Raw genomic sequence first — 19,176 nt, forward strand, 5'->3', positions numbered from 1 at the left:
AAAACATAACTAAGTATGGTTTACATAAGCATTTTGTTTATACATATGCCATTAACTGTTACATTTATAAAATTATTTATGAGACATCAAAGTAAAAGAAAAATCTATCAAATTTTAGTGCCAGATAGAAATATATTTATACAGTTCAATTTAAGAGACTTAATGATAAAGGGGTTAACTGTTTAACTAATATCCCTGTCATTCTGTTTCTATAAACTTAGCTTATGGGGGTGACTACAGAAGAGAGAAGGTGTCTCATGGCTTGTTTCATTTCTCTGTTTCTCAAACTGTATATAAAAGGGTTCAGCATTTGAGGGACCACAATGTACATTATAGAAAAGACTATATTCTTAATAGAAGACTCAGAAACCGCAGAGCTCATATACACTGCAAAAGCTGTCCCATAGAATAAAGATACTACTGATAGATGAGATCCACAAGTGGAAAAGGCTTTATTCCGTCCCTGGATTGATGAGATCTTAAGAATGGAGGACACTATTTGAATATAAGAGAAAATAATCCCAGCAAGAGGAACACCAGCAAACACACTAGTCACTGTGTAAATGAGAAGTGTGTTGATCAAAGTATCAGAGCAGGCAAGTTTGATGACTTGAACAAGTTCACAGAAGAAGTGAAGGATATTATGGTCTGTGCAGAAAGACAGTTTTAACAACATCAGACTATGCAGTAGTGCATTCACTGTACTGATGAATAGTGAGAGTAAACCCAGCAGGACACAGAGACAAGGGTTCATGATAACTGTGTACCTCAGAGGATGGACTATAGCCAAATAACGGTCATAGGCCATCACAGCAAGAAGACAGCTTTCTAATCCACCAAAAATCAATACAAAACACACCTGGGACAGGCAGCCTGTGTAGGTAATGCTCTGATTCTGTGTTTTGATGTTCAACAGCATCTTTGGGATTATTGTTGTACTTATACAGACATCAGTAAAGGACAGATTGGCAATGAAAAAGTACATAGGTGTATGAAGGTGATAGTCCAAGCTGACAGCCAAGATAATGAGGATGTTTCCAAAGATGGTAACAAAGTATATAGATAGGAACAAGCTGAAGATAAATGACTGGATGTCTGGAGTATATGTCAATCCAATTAGAAAAAAATCAGAAATACCTGATTGGTTTGAAAGTTCCATGTTGCTACTGAATATTACTAAAATATATAGGTAAAAATGACTTAAATTTTGTTGGTTAATGACAGTTTCTTTAATATATGGTGAATTTGAAAATTGTTCTAATATCTTGCACTTAGTTTTCACAAAGTCTTTCAGATGACATTATTGATGCATTTTGTAAGTAATGTCACTGAATTTGATATATCTGAAACTTGAAAGCTGGTCCTTCATTTTTTAAGATGCCTTATTTACATTAGTAATTAAAATTTCATACATTTATCTTCTATTCCTCTTCTCCCTTATAGTTTACATTTCTCTTCTCTTCAATAAATATTAAACATTTCAAAATATCCTGGCAAAAGATACTATTTCAAAGAATGATTCATGTTTTTTTCCTTGAGAAGTTACCCATATCTAAATATAGTGAAAAAAGAAAACACAAAGAGTATATTAAATATATTTCTCTAAAACAATGGGCAACAATATTTCATGGCTCAGAATATTATGAACTACTCACCAAATTCCAGAATCAGTTCCTGATAACAATTCTGTCCACTTGTGCATTAATTTCGTAAACATAATATACATGGGAAGAAAAATATAATAACTCTAAATCTCTTGCATTCTCTTTTAAATCCATGACACGTTCTCACTCCTGCCTAACTATGCCTTCAAAACTCTAAGAAATGACAAGTGGCCCACATGATTTCATTTTCTGTGGCTATTATAAAACATCCAAACCAAAGCAGCTTAAGGAAGACAATATTTACTTTGAGCTTAAGGTAACAGAAAAATAAAAACCCATCATAGTTACAGATGCACCGAAAGAATGACAGGAAATATCAGGAAAGGTAGCAGGAATATTTAGGTGATAGATCATATTTGCAAACAAAATCATGAAGCAGAGATAATTATCTAGAAGCAGTAAATAAGAAGAGGTTATTTTTCATTACCTATAATCATCCTATGATATCATTTATGAGAAACTTCTTTATGTAGGTAGAAAAATAAACAATAGCTACTCACTGCAATATTTAATTAGCATGCCTATGTGACCACACATGTAAATAAATGTAAGTTATGTAAATATTATATTAAACATATTTTCAACATAGATCATACATTTTCAACTAGAAATTATATTCTATAAAAATCTACATAATAAAAATTTTAAAGAATATTTGAACATGTACAAGTTAATATTTTTTATAATTCATAGTTTCTTTATATTAAAAATTGCTAAGTTGACTACATAAAAATCAATACCAAAAGATTGCCATATCCCAATTTTCTTTTTTAAGTTGTTTTTATCTCAAGAAATAATAGTCATGTTTGAAGTACTACCTGCTATCTCCTTGGAGAAACCTGAATCTTTCTCTTTACTCAAAGAAAGTCTCCATGCTACTATATTATAAATCATGCTATACAAACTAATTACTCCTAATTTTATTCTTAAAATAATCATGAAATCTGTTGCATTTCAAATACTTTATATAACTATAAACATAATGTATATATCAGAAATTGAATGTTTAATTATTTTATTTCATTAATAATGGTATATTTATACACCCTCTATAAATTTTAAAAAGTAACATATTCTTCTACAGTGACACAATATAATTACACTCTATATTCCCTGAATTGTGATGATTACTAACAATACAAGCAAAATATTATAGAACTCTCATATCGAATTTATAAGCCATAAGATGATTGAAAGAAAATAAACATGAAACATAGTGAGAAAATAGTATATAAACAGTATTTACTCCTTCCTTTAATGATGCCTGACACATAGGAAGTATCAACATTGATATCTGTAGAAATAAACGTGTTGCCATTTGTTTGTTACCAGAGTTTTTCAATTTTCTTCTCTCAGCACCACTGTCATTATTTTCTTCTTAATTAGCTAAAATTGTGCAAAAGAAGAATTTGTAACAAAAAATTATAAGGAATTGTCAAGGGATGAAAATGGAAAATAATGAGTTACCATGATGTCAAACTATTCTTTAGTAGCTTCATGATACTTTACTGTAACTGTTCCTGTACTCACAGCTTTGCACTGGTATTCCTTGTCCAGGTATGTGACAAGTACAACTCCTCCTTCAAGGAAGAGGAAGATCCGTATTTATTTTTCAGAAAATGCTACCAGAAAGACAAAAATTGAATGATCTTCAAGTGATAAAAAAGTACCCTACAAAGGGGTAGAGTTTTAACATGAACCCATTCTTCTCAACAGGATTCTGTCATTCTAGCTGCTAGTTTTCAAAATGGCTGATTATCATGCATCAGTCTATACTACTATCTTAGTAACAGTCAAACCTGCTAAGTCTGAGGAGGCAACTGACATGTTGCCACCTGTATTGTGGGTTACACTGTCAGTGATGCTTCTGTTCAAACAGTTCAGTACTTTTAAGATAGAAATAGGAAGACTTAATCAGAAGTGCAAGGCTTTCTTAATATCTCCATTTCTGCCAGGATATTCAAAGTATCTCTAAAACGTTTTGTGGTAAGTTTTATTTAAAAACAAGAAAGGACAAGAGAAATTACTCACGGTCAGGAGCTGATGTTCTTTTTTGAATCCATATGATCAATCTGTAAAATCTATGTACTTGGAAAGTTTCTGGGGAAAGAAATTAATCAGAATGTGGCTTTACATGAAGTGTTGGACTAATTTACTTGTAAATAGAAAATAATTGGTCAGACATGTATACACACACACACACAGAGGGACAGAGAGAATCATGTTAGAGCCACTAAATATAAAAAGAAATAAACTACAACATTTGATCTTCTAACTACTTGTAACTTGATCAGACCAGAACAGTAAATAATGAAATATTCAGTTATTTGGACATATTGGCTATAGAAATATTTTTGTAAAATATCTATTAAAATGTGCACCTCAAAAACTTCTTTACTGACAATTTTTGAAAACAATAATTAAGAATAATTTAAGAGAATTTAAAAATTAAAGAAAGCTCCATTTCTGCCCAGCAGAAATGTGTCCTACTTTTGTGGGCAATATTAAGCCTACATTAGTGAAAGCTAGATATGTGTCATCACAAACTTACTTTGAGAATTTTTAAGAAACTGTCAGTTAATCAGAGAAGTAAAAATGGCCTAACTTGTCATTTTATGTCTGTTCTTTCTTTACTATTTTCATAATGTAACTGAATGAAAACACCCAACCATCTCCAAATAATTGACTGAAATATACTGATGTCTTTGGCCATCTTCACTAACAGTAATTTCAGAATCATGCATCATATGTGCATGTTTCTCAGGGTTTGTGCCCAGCGCATAAGCTATCACTTGACTCAACAGAATCATGAAGAAAAGGGCCACTTTTATACACTAAGTTCCCATGCAGACTTATAACAATAAAAGTCAATTAATGAGGTGGTCATAGTCTGACTCTGATAATTTATGTATCCTATGGGATAAATATTCGAAGTTTTACATTAGACTCAGTTTTTAACTATTATGCTAACCTCAAGAGGGCACAACACATTAAATATACACTTAGGAATGATTGTACCATCACTTGATTATCAGAACTCTGATGGTAAAAAATACTATACTCACTTCTGTCTATTATATTTTTGATTTTTATTCATATTTGGTAGGATTGCATTTATATTTTCATATGTAGAGATTATATTCCATATTATACTTAACTGTGAATTTTTTTATTTATATATTTTTGGTATTTTTATGTGTTTATCAAAATACAATATGGATCTTCTTGTCATCATATATGCCCAGAGCTAAGGATGTCTCACATCTCTCCATACCAAAGTCTTGCATTGAGATAGCTGATCTCTCATGAGTGCTCTCACTCCTAGATCCATAGCTGAGACCCCATGTTCACTCCAATAACTGTCCAAAGATGGACCCATAAAAAGAACAAAGGTCACAGGAACCACTGATCAGCCTGTGACAGAAAGTTTTAGCCTTCATCTGTGCCCAGAGCCCTCCTTACCCAAATCCCAACCAGAGAGATCTGGTCTCTCAAGAGTGTTCTCCCAGTTCCACAGTAGGTGACTTCAGTCAAAGACAGCAAGACCAACATAACACCGGAGATAACCAGATGGCAAGGGGCAGGTGCAAAAACCTAAACAACAGAAAGCAAAGCTACTTTGCATTATCAGAACCCACTTTTCTCACCACAGGAAGTCCTGGATTCCACAAAACCACATAAAAGCAACATTTTGATTTAAAATTCCATCTTATGTCATGATGATTATGGTAGAGGATTTTAAAAAACACAAAAAATATCTCCCTTATAGACATGAAGGACAACGTTGAAAACCAAGTTGAAACCAATAAAGAGGAAGCATAAAAATCACAGCAAAGAACTACTGGGCTCCAGCTCTTACTCTCCCCTATTGCTCTTGCCCTTGCTCTCTTTCTCTTACCTCCTTTGCCTCTCCTTTTCCCATTCCCTTCTCCCATCTCTCTCTATGTGCTCATGTCCTGGAATCTACTTCATTACTCCTCTCTTTTTCTCTTTGCCTCTACTACCCTCATAATTCCCATCCCCATAACTTGAATAAACTATATTTTATATAAACTGACCATAAATATCTTCAACAAAATTATAGAAGAAAACCTCTCTAGTGTAAAAAAAAAAAGATGCCCATAAATATAAAAGAAGCCTATAGACCTCCAAATAGTTTGGACCAGAAAAGAAATTCCTCATGTCACATATTGGTCAAGACACCAAAAGCACAAAACAAAGAAGAAATGTTAAAAGCAGTAAGGGAAAAAGGACAAGTAACATCTAAAGTCAGAGATATCAGAATTACATCAGACTACTCAATTTAAACTATGGAAACTAGAAAATACTGGGCAGATGTTATGCAGACCATAAGTGAACACAAATGTCAGACCAGGCTACTATATCCAGCAAACTCTCATTTACCATAAATGAAAAAGCCAAGATATACCATGACAAACCCAAAGTTACATAATAATTTCCCACATACCCAGTCCTAAAAAGACAAATAGACCGAAAACTCCAGCACAAGGAGGGAAACTACACCCCAGGAAAAGCAGGAAAATAATATTCTTTCATCAAACCTAAATTGAGATAGTCAAACAAACACAATTTCACCTCTAAAAACAAAAATAACAGGAAAAAATAAACATTATTCATTAATATATCTTAATGTCAATGGACTCATTTCCCTAATAAAATGATATAGACTAACAGACTAGGTACTTAAACAGGACCTAAAATTTTGCTGCATACAGGAAACACAGCTTAATGACAAAAGCAGACACTACCTAAGAGTAAAAGAATAGAAAAAGATTTCTAAGCAAATGATACCCCCCCGCAAAAAGTTGCAGTAGCCATTCTAATATTGAATAAAATTGACTCTCAACCAAAAGTTATCAAAACAGATAAGGAAGAACACTTCATATCATCATCAACAACAAAAAATTCTACCAAATTGAACTCTCAATTCTGAACATATATCCTCCAAATGCATATTGCATGACTCACACAATAATAATGGTATATTTCAACACCAAACTCTCATCAATAGACTGATAATGGAAACATAAAATAAACAGAGACATAATAAAATTAATAGAAGTTATGAACCAAATGAATGCAACAGATATCTATAGAACATTTCATTTTAAATCTAAGAATATACTTTCGCAGGACCTAATACTACCTGCTCCAAAATGGACCATTTAATACCTCACAAAACAGACCTCAAACAATACAACAAAATTGAAATAATTACCTGCATCCTATCAGATCTCCATGGCCTAAGACTGGTCTTCAGTAACAGCCAAGTTAACAGAAAGCTCAAACACCTGGAAACTGAACAGCTCTCTACTCAATGATAATTTGGTCATGGAAGAAATAAAGAAAGACATTAAAGATTTCCTGGATTTTAATTGAAACACATCAAACCCAAACTATTGGACACAATGTTAGCAGTGCTAACAGGAATGTTCACAGCACTAAGTACCCTGGTAAAGATATTGTAGAGATCTTAAACTAGCAACTTTTAACAACACACCTGAGAGCTATAGAACAAAAAGAAGCAAACTCATCCAATAGTGGAAGAATTCAGAAAACTTTAAAACTCAGGGTTAAAGTCAAGCAAATAGACACAAAGTGAAAATACAAAGAATCAACAAAACCAACAGCTTGTTCTTTGAGACAGTCACCAAGATAAATAAACACCTATAGAATATAATCAGGGTCCATATGCAGTATCCAAATTAACAAAATATAGAAATGAAAGGAAAGTCATAACAACAGAGATTGAGGAAACTCAAAAGAAATCATCAGATCCTAATAAATCGAAACTAAAACTTCTAGGTGAAATGAATGATTTTCTAGACAGATATCACATCACAAAGTTAAGTCAAGAGCAAGTAAACTATGTAAAGAGACCCACATCCCATAAGCAAACTGAAGAAATCATTAACACCTCCCAATGATAAAAACCCTCAGACCAGACAAATTTAATGCACAATTCTACCAAACTTTCTAAGAAGATTAAATACCAATATTCCTCAAATTTCATTAAAATACAAACAGAAGAATAACTATCTATGAATCTACAACTACTCTGATACTTAATCAATCACACAAGGACCCAACAAAAACAACAAACATAAAACCAATCTCTCTTTAGAAAACCAAGGCAAAAATACTCAATAAAACTCTTGTAAACTGAATCAAAAAATACATCAAAAACAGAATTTGGCATGATCATGTAGGTTTTATCCCAGGGGTGCAATGTTGGTTCAATATATAAAAATTTATTAATTTATATCAACAAACTCAAAGAAAAAATTGCAAGATCAACTCCTTAGATGCATAAAAATAATTTGACAAAGTACAGCACGCCTTAATGTTAATAGTATGGGGAGATCAGGAATTCAAGGTCCATAACTAAATATAATAAAAGCAATATACTTCAAACCAACAGCCAATGTCAAATTAAGTGGAGAGATATGTGAAGCAACCCCACAAAAATCTAAAAAAAAAAAGACAAAAATGTAAAGTCTCCCCAGATCTATTCAATATAGTACTTGGAGTGCTAGCTAGAAAAAAAAAAAAAAAAAAAAAAAAAAAAAAAAAAATCAAAGGTACACAAGTTGGCAAAGAAAAAAATAAATGTATAATTATATGTAGATAATATGAAAATAAACACAAGTCACCCACAGTATTTTATCAGAGAATTCCTTCAGTTGATAACTTCAGCAAACTGTCTGTATATAAAATTAACTCAAATCAGTAGCATTCCTTTATACAAATGATAAATCGGCTGAGAAAAAAATTAGGAAACAACTCCCTTTACAATAGCCATTAAAAATACAAAATAACATTTGGCAACTGTAACCAAACAAGTGAAAGATCTGTACAACAATTACTTCAAGTATCTCAAGCAAAAAATCGACAAGATCTCAGAAAATGGAGAGATCTCCCATGCTCATGGACTGGCATAATTAACATTGTAAAAATGCAAATGCTACCAGAAGTAATTTACAAATTCATTGCAATCCCCATCAAAATCCCAACACAATTCTTTAGAGACATGAAAAAAAGTAATTCTCCAATTCATCTGTAAAAACAAAAACAGAAAAGAAAGAAAGAAAAAGATAGAAAAAAGAAAAAACAGAAAAGCAAAAACAATACTTAACAATAAAAAAATGACTGGGCTTTATTCTACTTCTATGCATATACCCCAAAGATGCTCCAACATTTAATAAGGTCACATGTTCCACCATGTTCATAGCAGCCTTATTTATAATAGCCAAAAGCAGGAAAGAACCCAGATGTCCTTCAACAGAGGAATGGATACAAAATATGTGGTACATTTACACAATAGATTTCTACTCAGCTATTAGAAAAAATTATTTTACAAAATTAATAAGCAAATGGATAGAACTAGAGAATATCATCCTGAGTAAGGTAACTCAATCAAAAAAAAAACATGATATACAGTTACTGATTATTGGATACTAACCCCCGAAAGCTCTGAATACCCAAGAAATAATTCACAGATCATATGAAGTTAAAAAAGGAGAACCAGATGGTGGAAGCCTCAGTCCTTCTCAGAAAAAAAAGAAAAATAAAAAAAATGTGTATTCATCATATATTATGTAACAAATTTTTGTGAGCTATTGTAATATTTTATAAAATTAATGAAGTAATAACAAAAGATTAGCTGGGGGAAATCACCATACCTGACCTCATGCTCTATTACAGAGAAATAGTGATAAAACTAGCTTGATATTGGTACAGAGAGAGACACATTGATCAACAGAATAGAATTGAAGACTGAGAAGTATAACCACACACTTAAGCACATTTGTTCTTTGACAAAGAAGCCAAAGACATACAATAGAAAGAAAAAGTATCCTCAATAAATAGTGCTGCTCTAACTGGCTGTCTGTATGTAGAAAAATGAAAATAGTTCCATTCTTCTCACCTCAACATAAAACCAGATACACTGAATCTAACAAAAGAGAAAGTGAGAGCCTTGAACTCATTAATGAAGGGGGAAATTTTCTAAACAGAACTCCAATGGCTCATGCTCTAAGAAAAGGAATTGATAAACGGGACCTCATGAAACTGGAAATCGTCTGTAAGACAAAGGACATAGTCAATAAAACGAATTGACAACCTACAAACTGGGAAAATACTTACTCTAAAACTATTCCATCTGATAGAAGGCTCAGGTCCACAATATATTAAGAACTCAAGAAGCTAACCATCAAAATCTAAACCACACAATCAGAAAATGGGTATAGATCTATGCTGAGAATACAGAACAGAGGAATCTTAAATAGCTGAGAACCACCTAAAATGTCCACAATACAGTCGACAGAACTCAAAAAGATCCACAGGTTTAAGGGCAAAAGTGAGGATGATTCAGTCCCACTTGTGAGGAAAAAGCAAACAACCACAAGAAGCGGGGGTGGCTGGAGAAACCTAGGATGGGAAGGAGACAAGAGGGGGGGAGGTTGGAAACATGATCTGTTATTGGGTGGGAAAAAAGCATTGAATCCCTGATGCCAGTACAAAGAAAGGAAAAAAAGCAACATCTGGAGGGCGGAGGTTGGGAGGACGCTCCAGAATGTACCACAGTCCTAAGAAGTGAAAAATCCTCAGAACTTGAAGGGACAGTTATTAGATGAAATTCCCTACAGTGTGAATAGGGAACTCATATGCATACCCACCTCTAGCAGAATGACAGGGCTTCAAGTAAGGAATGGGCTTGCTATCTCACAGTCAAAACTAACTCATAATTGTTCCTGTTGGAAAAAGCTTCATGGATGAAGAAGAGCCTGAGGAAAAAAAAAAAGTTCCAGTGACAGGCCCAAAGTGGGATCCAGCTCAAGGGGAGTCCCCAAAGCTAACACCATTACTGAGGTTATCTCAGAGTACTCACAAAAAGGAACCTATTATGACTGCCCTATGAAAGACCCAACTAGAAGCTGAACAAGTTAAATGAAGATCCTTGCACAGAATCAATCAACATAAGCTCCTGACCGATGGGGTTGAATTAGAGAAAAGCTGGAGGAAACTGAGGGTGAGGGTGGCCCTATATAAAGAACAGCAGCCTCAATTCCCTTGGATCCCCAAGGTCTCTCAGACATTGGATCACCAACCAGGCATTATACACCAGCTGATATGAGACCCCCAACATACAGACAGCAGAGGACTACCAGGTCAGGGTTCAGTCAGAGATTTACCTAACCCTCAAGACTCTGGAGGCCCCATTGGGTTTATATGTCTGGGGGGGGGGTGGGTGGGAGACATTCTCTTGGAGACAGGGCTGGCAGAGAGGAGGTACGGCATGTGAAACAGTTCAAGGATGGACTGGGAGCAGAATAAAATCTAGAGTTTAAATAGAAAAAAAAGTAAAACAAAAGCTCTTGATATCATTGACTCTTTAAAGTGTTTCATTTGTTCCTAACTTAATGATTTCAGCCCTGACTTTTTTATTTCATATGTTTTACTCAGCTCCATTTTGCTTATTTTTCTTTTTTATAGAGCATTAGGATGGTGTTTGTTAGAATTTGCTTGGCACAGTGACAAGCACTATTTGGAGTTGTGGCTTTGTTGGAGGGTGTGAGTCACTGTGGGTGTGGTCTTGGAAACCAATCTTTTCCTAGTGGCTTATACAGGAAGATGTTTACTCTTACCTGTCTAGGCTCACATAGTGTGGATGCTGCCATGCTACTGCCTCGATTATAATGGACTGAATCCCTGGACCTGTCATCCAGCTACCATTACATGTTGTACTTATATGTATTTCCTTATTGATGATGTCTGCTCACAGCAGTAAAATCCTAATTAATTAAGACAAATGTACTTCTAAATTGCTAGTGTGTGAACTTTCTACTGTGTTTATGCAGTCACTTAGTGCTATTTACATTCCTCTCAGCACTGCTTTAATTGTTTCTTTTAAATTTGGATATTCTGTGTCATCATTTTCTTTGAATTATGGAAAATCTCTTATTCATTTATTTCTTCCCTGATACAAAGATCATGGAGTTGAGTGTCCTCGAGTGTTTAGGCTTTCTGGTGTCACTGTTATTGTTGTAGTCCACCTTTAATCCCTATAGGTCTGATGAAATGCAAATGCTATTTTCATTCTCTTGTATCTGTTGAGGTTTACTTTGTGTTAGACTGTATGATCAGTTTTGGATAATGACTCGAGGTTCAGAGAAGAAGGTATATTCTTTTAGATGGGGGTGAAATATTCCATAGGTATTTTTTAAGTCCAGGTAATACATAATATCTGTTAGTTTCATTAAATTATGCTTAGGTTTATTCTGGATGACATGTTAATTCATTAGAGTGGGCTTAGTCAAGTCTCTCACTGCTAATGTGTGGGGATCGATGTGGAATTAAAGCATTAGCAATGTCTCATTTACAAATGTGGGTGCTTATATATTTATATTTGTATATAAATACAAATTATATATATAATATTTATATTTAGAATTGAGATAGCATCTTTGTAATTTTTTTCATGTGTATGAGATAATCTTTTCTGCCTCTTTTGATTAATTTTAGTAAGTGTTTATTTAATTACAATTTGAATGAATATTGCAGCTTCCTGCTTCAGTCCATTGACTTGCAAATCTTTTTCTCCATTCTTTTATTTTGACTAATGTCGATGTGAGTTATTGAGGAGGTGTATTTCTTGTATGCAACAGGATGATGGATCCTGTTTTCACATGGATTTGGTTAGCCTTTTTTGGTTAATTTGGTTGTCTCTTTGTAAGAGGAATTCAATAAATTGATGTTGAGAGATATTCATGACAAGTGATCTTATTTCCTGTTGGTTGACTGTGTGTGTGTGTGTGTGTGTGTGTGTTTATTTGTGTGTGTGTTTGTGTGTGTGTTATATGGCTTTTCTTCATTTTCACTTTAATATTTTTTATTTGTTCTATAGATTTTGTGTTTTGCTTGGTATGCAGCAGAAGACATTTCCTTCCTATTCTAGTCAATATGTATTTTATAAGCTTTTGTATGTTTACAGGTTTCTCTTATTAAGGTTGGAATACTCTTTCTATAAATGTGTTGAGAATATTTTCTGGAACATGGATCTGGAACTCTTTAGCTTCTCCTAGTTTTTATTTTGGATTTAGGCATGTTCATGGTATTCTAGATGCCCAGGATGTTTGGTGTAGTGTATTTTTTTTTAATTTATCATTTTCTTAGAATGATGTATAAACTTCTTCTAGTATATATTCTATATCTCTGATGCTCTCTTTTTTCTCCTATGCTATGTTGGTGATGCCTGCATATGTAGGTCCTGCTTTCTTTCCTTGGTTTTCCATCACCAGGATTTTCTCAGGTTTGTGTTTTCTTTATTGCTTATATTTCCACATTCAGATTGTGCACTCTTTTAATTATTTGCATCACTTGTTAATTTTAATTACCTGCATATCTTTAAGGAGTTTATGTGTTTTCTATTTTAATAACTCTATCTGAATGATTGTAGTTTAATGGATATTTTTGATTTTATTTATTTATTTATTTTCTGTATTATTTTTTTTAAACTTTATTTTAAAAAAAACAAAGATAAAAATTTAAACATTTTTGCATAAATATATTCAAATACGATTGTGTCCGTGCTTGGCTTTTTTTTTTTTCTTTTTTCTTTTTTTTTTTTTAAGATTTGATACTCTGCATTAAGGTCTTACTAGTTAAAATGAGCAAAAAGTACATGTAAAACAGGATGTAACCCAGAATTAGTCAACGTTATCTTGGTGTGTAAGGATTGAGCATGACTTTTTTTTGTTTGTTTTGTTTTCTTTTCTTTTTTTCTTGAACTTCACACAGTCTGTGAGTGGTTTCTGGGGCAGTCCGAGCCTGTGGGGTTAGCATCCCACTATCAGTGACTGCATATTATGTCTGTTCTTTTGTGACTGCGTTATCTCACTCAGGATAATATTCTCTAGATGCAACCATTTTCTTAAGAATTTGCTTAAGTCATTGTTTCTGATAGCTGAGTAGTACTCCATTGTGTAAATGTACCACAATTTTTGTATCCATTCATCTACTGAAGGACATCTGGGTTCTTTCCAGCTTCTGGCTATTAAATAGAGCTGCAATGAACATTGTGGTGCATGTATCTTTGTTGTATATTGCCGTGTCTCTGGGGTATATGCCCAGAAGTAGAATAACTGGATCTTCAGGTAGTATTATGTCCAATTTTCTGAGGAATCACCAGACTGATTTCCAGAGTGGTTGTATCAGTTTACAACCCCACCATGAGTGGAGAAGTGTTCCTCTTTCTCCACAACCTCGCCAGCATCTGCTGTCATCTGAGTTTTGGATCTTGGCCAATCTGACTGGTGTGAGGTGAAATCTCAGGGTTGTTTTTTTTTGCATTTTCCTGATGGCTAAGGATGTTGAGCACTTCCTTAGATGTTTCTCAGCCATTCTATATTTCTCAATTGAGAACTTTTTTTTCTTTCTTTCATTTTTATTGGATATTCTCTCCATGTACATTTCAGATGTTATTACCTCCCCCCAATCCCATACCCCCTTCTTCTCACATTGCCTCCATGAGGGTGCTTCCTCTGCCACCCACCCTCTTACACCTCAGCATACTGGCATTACCCTACAATTGGAAAATGAGACTTCACTGGACCAAAGGCCTCTCCTCCTTTTTCTCTGATGCCAGAGAATGTTATCCTCTGCTTCATATGCACCTCGGGACATGGGTCTCTTCCTGCAAACTCATTGGTTGGTATTTTAGTCCCTGGGAGCTGTGATGGGTTTGGTTAATTGAGCATTTTGTTTATCCCATGGGGTTAAATACACTGACAGCTCCTTGAGTCTTTTTCAAGCTCCTTCATTGGGGCCTTTGTTTTTAGTCTGAAATTTATGTGCAAGCATCCTCCTCTGTATCAGTCTGATTCTGGCAGAGCCTCTAAGGAGGCTTCCATATCATGTTTCTGCCAGCAAGTAAAACTTGGCATCAGCAATAGCACTTGAGTTTAGTGGCTGCAGATGGGGTGTATTCCCAGGTGAGGCATTCACTGTATGATCTTTCCCCAAATCCCTGCTCCTCTATTTGTACCTTTATTTCCTCCCATAAGTGATTTGTTCTCCTTTCTAAGAAGGACTGAAGCATTTACCTTATGGCCTCTCTCCTCCCTCCCCCTTTTTTTGAGCTTCATAAGTTGTGTGAGTTTTTAAAAGGGTATTCAAGCCTTTTGGTTTAGTATCCTCTTATAAGTGAGTACATACTGTGAGTGTTCTACCTTAACTGGGATGTGTCACTTAGGATAATAGTTTTAAGTACCATTCATTTGCTTAAAAATTTCATGAACTTACTATTTTTAATAGCTGACTAGTACTCTATTGTGTATATGTACCACAATTTCTGTATCCATTCCTCTGTTGCAGGACATCTGTGTTCTTTCCAGCTTCTGACTATTATAAATCAGGCTAAAATAAGGCAGCTATGAACATGGTGGAACATGTGTCCTTGTTAGATGTTAAAGCTTCTTTTTGGCATATGCCCAGGAGAGGTACAGCTGAGTACTCAGGTAGTACTATGTCCAGTTTTCTGAAGACCCACCAGAGCAAATTCCAGAGTGGTTGTATCAACTTATGACCTCGCCAACAATACAGGGGTGTTTCTCTTTCTTCACATCCTCACCAGCATCTGCTGTCACCTGAGGTTTTGATCTTAGCCATTCTGACTGGTGTGATAAGGAATCTTAGAGGGGTTTTGGTTTTCATTTTTCTGATTACTATGGATATTCAGAATTTCTTTAGGTGCTTCACAACAATTCAATATTCCTCAGTTGAGAATTCTTTGTTTATTGGTGTACCTGATTTTTAATAGGATTTTTGCTTCACTAAAATTTAAGTTCTTGAGGTCTTTGTATATATTGGATATTAGCCCTCTATCAGATATAGGATTGGTAAAGATCTTTTTCCAGTCTGTTGGTTGGCAGTCTGGCCTTTTGTCAGTGTCCTTTGACTTACAGAAGCTTCGAAATTTAATGAGATCCCATTTATCAATTCCTGATCTTAGAGCATAAGCATTGGTGTTCTGTTCAGGAAATGTTCCCTTCTCCCTATGTGTTCTAAGCTCTTCCTAACTTTCTGTTGTGTAAATTTCAATGTACCTAGTTTTATGTGGCGGTCTTGATCCACTTGAATTTGACCTTTGTACAAGGGGATAAGAAAGGATAGATTTGCATTCTTTTGTATGCTGAATCACAGAGGAACCAATACCATTTGTTGAAGAGGGTGTTCTTTTGCCACTGAATGTTTTTAGCTCCTTTGTAAAAGGATCAAGTGACCGTAGGTGTGTAGGTTCAATTTTGGAACTTCTAATTCATCTATCTGCTGCCTGTCTCTGTACCAATACCAGGTAGTTTTTTATCATAATTGACATGTACTACAGCTTGAAGTCATGGATGGTGATTCCACCAGAGTATTTTTTATTGTTGAGAATAGTTTTTGCTATCCTTTTTTTATTATTATTATTCCAGATGTATTTTCAAATTGTTCTTATTAACTCTATGAAGAATTGAGTTGGAATTTTGATGGGAATTGTATTGAATCTGTTGTTTAACTTAGGCAAGATGGCTAATTTTACTACGTTGATCCTTCAAATACATGAGCATGGAAGATCTCTCCAACTTCTGAAGTCATCTTAAATATATTTCTTACGAGACTTGAAGTTCTTGTCATACACATATTTTGCTTGCTTGGTTAGGAGCACCCCAAGGTATTTTATATTCTTTGTGACTATTGTGAAGGGTGTTAATTTTCTAATTTCTTTTTCAGCCTATTTATCTTTTGAGCAGAGTGAGACTTCTTATTCTTTTGAGTTAATTTCATATCCAGCCACTTTCCTGAAGATTATCAGCAAAAAAAGTTTTCTGGTTGAATTTTTAGTGTCAACTGAGTATACTACCATATCTGCAAATAGTGATATTTCGATTTCTTCCTTTCCAATTTATATCCCTTTGACCGCTTTTTGCTGTCCAATTTCTCTGGCTAATACTTCCAATAATATATTGAATAGGAAGCAAGAGTGTCAGAATCCTTGTCTAGTCCCTGATTTTAGTTGGACTGCTTTATGTTAAAACAATTTAGTTTGATGGTGGCTATTCGTTTGCCATATATTGCTTTAATTATGTTTAAGTATAAGCCTTGAATTGTTGATTATTTCAAGACTTTAAACATGAAGAAGTGCCAAACTTTGTCAAATGCATTCAAAAGAAATGATCACGTATTTTTTTTCCCTTTGAGTTTCTTTATATAGTGAATTACATTGATGGATTTCAGTATATTGAACCACCTTTGCACCCCTGGGTTGAATCTTACTAGATCCTGCTTAATTATCATTCTGATATGTTCTTCGATTTGTTTTTCAAAAAAAAATATTACGACTTTAGTTACAAAAACAGACATACATGTACAGACTGTTAAAGGCATTTTGGCATATAACAATATGCATATATTTTTGTCAGTACTTGATTTTTTAAAGGTTTGATAGTAGGCATTGAAATATTACTACTTACAATAAGCATCAAGTACATGTAAAACAAAACATAGCATGGAAAAAGTCAAAATTTTCTTGATGTGTATAGATTAAACAAAATGATTTTTAAATGCCAAAAACTTGCCAGGACAATATCTTCTTAGCTCTTGAGTTAGTAATGATTGAAGGTCTAGGTGTAACCCACTCTAAAAGGGTGCTGTACACTCTTTTTTTATATTCTAATAAAAGCTGAGGCTTCTACAATTTTGGCCTTTCTCTTTTTGAGCTTCATATGGTCTGTGAGTTGATTCTTGGTTATTCAGAGATTTCTGGGGCTAGTATTTAGTTATCAGTAACTGCATATCATGTGTGTTATTTTGTGACTGGGTTATCTCACTCAGGATGATATTCTCTAGATACATACATTTTTCTAGGAATTTTGTAAACTCAGTGTTTTTAATATCTGAGTAGTAATCCATTTTATAAATGTACCACAATTTTGTATTCATTCCTCTACAAAACGACATCTGGGTTCTTTCCAGCTTCTGGGTATTATAAATAAGGCTGCTATGAACATGGTGGAACATGTGACATGATTGTATGTTGGAGCATCTTCAGATAGTACTATGTCCAATTTTCTGAGGAAATGCCAGACTGATTTCCAGAGTGTTTGTATCAGCTTACAACCTGAGAAAGAATGGAAGAGTTTCCCTCTTTCTCCACATCTTTGCCAGAATCTGCTGTCTTCTGAGTTTTTGATAATAGCCACTTTGACTGGTAAGAGGTAGAATCTCAGGGTTGTTTTGATTTGCATTTCCCTGATGACCTAGGATATAGAGCACGCCCCTAGTTGACTCTCAGCTATTTGATATTCCTCAATTGAAAATACTTTGTTTAGCTCTGTACCCCATTTGTAATAGGATTGTTTGATTCTCTAGGGTCTAACTTCTTGAGTTCTTTGTATATATTAGATATTAGACCTCTATAAGATGTGGGATTGGTAAAGAACATTCTCTTGACAGTGTCCTTAGCCTTGAAGAAATTTTGAAATCTCATTAAATCCCATTTAACAATTCTTGATCTTAGAGCACAACCCATTGGTGTTATGTTCAGGATTTTTTCCCCTGTGCCTATGTGTTCTAAAGTTTTCCCCACTTTGTCTTCTAATAGTTTCACTGTACCTTTTTATGTGGAACTCTTTGATCCACTTGCACTTGAGCTTTGTACAAGGTAATAAGAAAGGATTATGCTGACTGCCAGTTGATCCAACTCTATTGTTGTTCATTATGTTCAATTCTGAGGGCTTCCTGAGTTGTTACCCTGGCTATACATAACCTTTTCAGTTTTAGCAAGCCCTACTTGTCAACTATTCATATATATTCTTGGAGGGTGAATTTCTATTCTTGAATCCTTTCCTATATTATATCATATATGGTACTGCCTGTTTCCTTTTAGAAGTGCCATGCTATAGGATACTCTTTTTGATTTGGTAGAAATTAGTTTTTTACAAAATCATAGATATGAATCGAATTTCCTTGTTCTGCATCTAGAAATCCAGTTTTCCCAGAAACATTTTTGATGATGTTTCTTTCCTACAGGTTATATTTATGACATTACTGATAAATATTAAGGACCTTAAATTGTGTATAGTAATTTTTGATGTTTTATTTTCAATGTTTTAGGTGCTCCATTTGACAACATGTTCATTTTATTCTATGATCTTCTTGCCTTTTAATTACCTCAGCTCTTTAATTTATCTGGAATAATAAAATTATAATTATAACAATGCCTAGCATAGCTATTTTTCTCAGGAACCTTAGACTACTTGAGGTTTTTTTTACTTCCATATAAATTTTAGCATAATATTTATTTATTTATGTGCAGAACAGAACCCAGCCAATCTGCCACGCGGACAACCAACTCCTAAGGGTAGAAAAACTGGTGAGTAGAAGATCTGGGCAGCCAGGGAGCAGAGAGATCTCTGCAGAGTGCGCACGTGGGGCGCACCCTCTGATCTGC

General features: G+C 34.3%; 1 protein-coding gene across 1 annotated transcript in view; it reads right to left on the bottom strand.

Moving 5' to 3' along the window:
- Positions 1–217: 217 nt before the first annotated feature.
- The window catches only part of LOC308430879 (uncharacterized protein), a gene marked incomplete at both ends in the record, with an annotated part of 60,888 nt that continues 41,929 nt past the window's right edge, over positions 218–19,176 (bottom strand). The window contains one exon of the mRNA XM_080930157.1: positions 218–1,176. Within this exon, the coding sequence (XP_080786283.1) occupies positions 218–1,176 (959 nt within the window). The remainder of the gene's footprint in view (positions 1,177–19,176) is intronic.

Source organism: Micromys minutus (genome assembly GCF_963924665.1).
Source record: "Micromys minutus genome assembly, chromosome: 16".
In the NCBI taxonomy this organism is placed as follows: domain Eukaryota; kingdom Metazoa; phylum Chordata; class Mammalia; order Rodentia; family Muridae; genus Micromys; species Micromys minutus.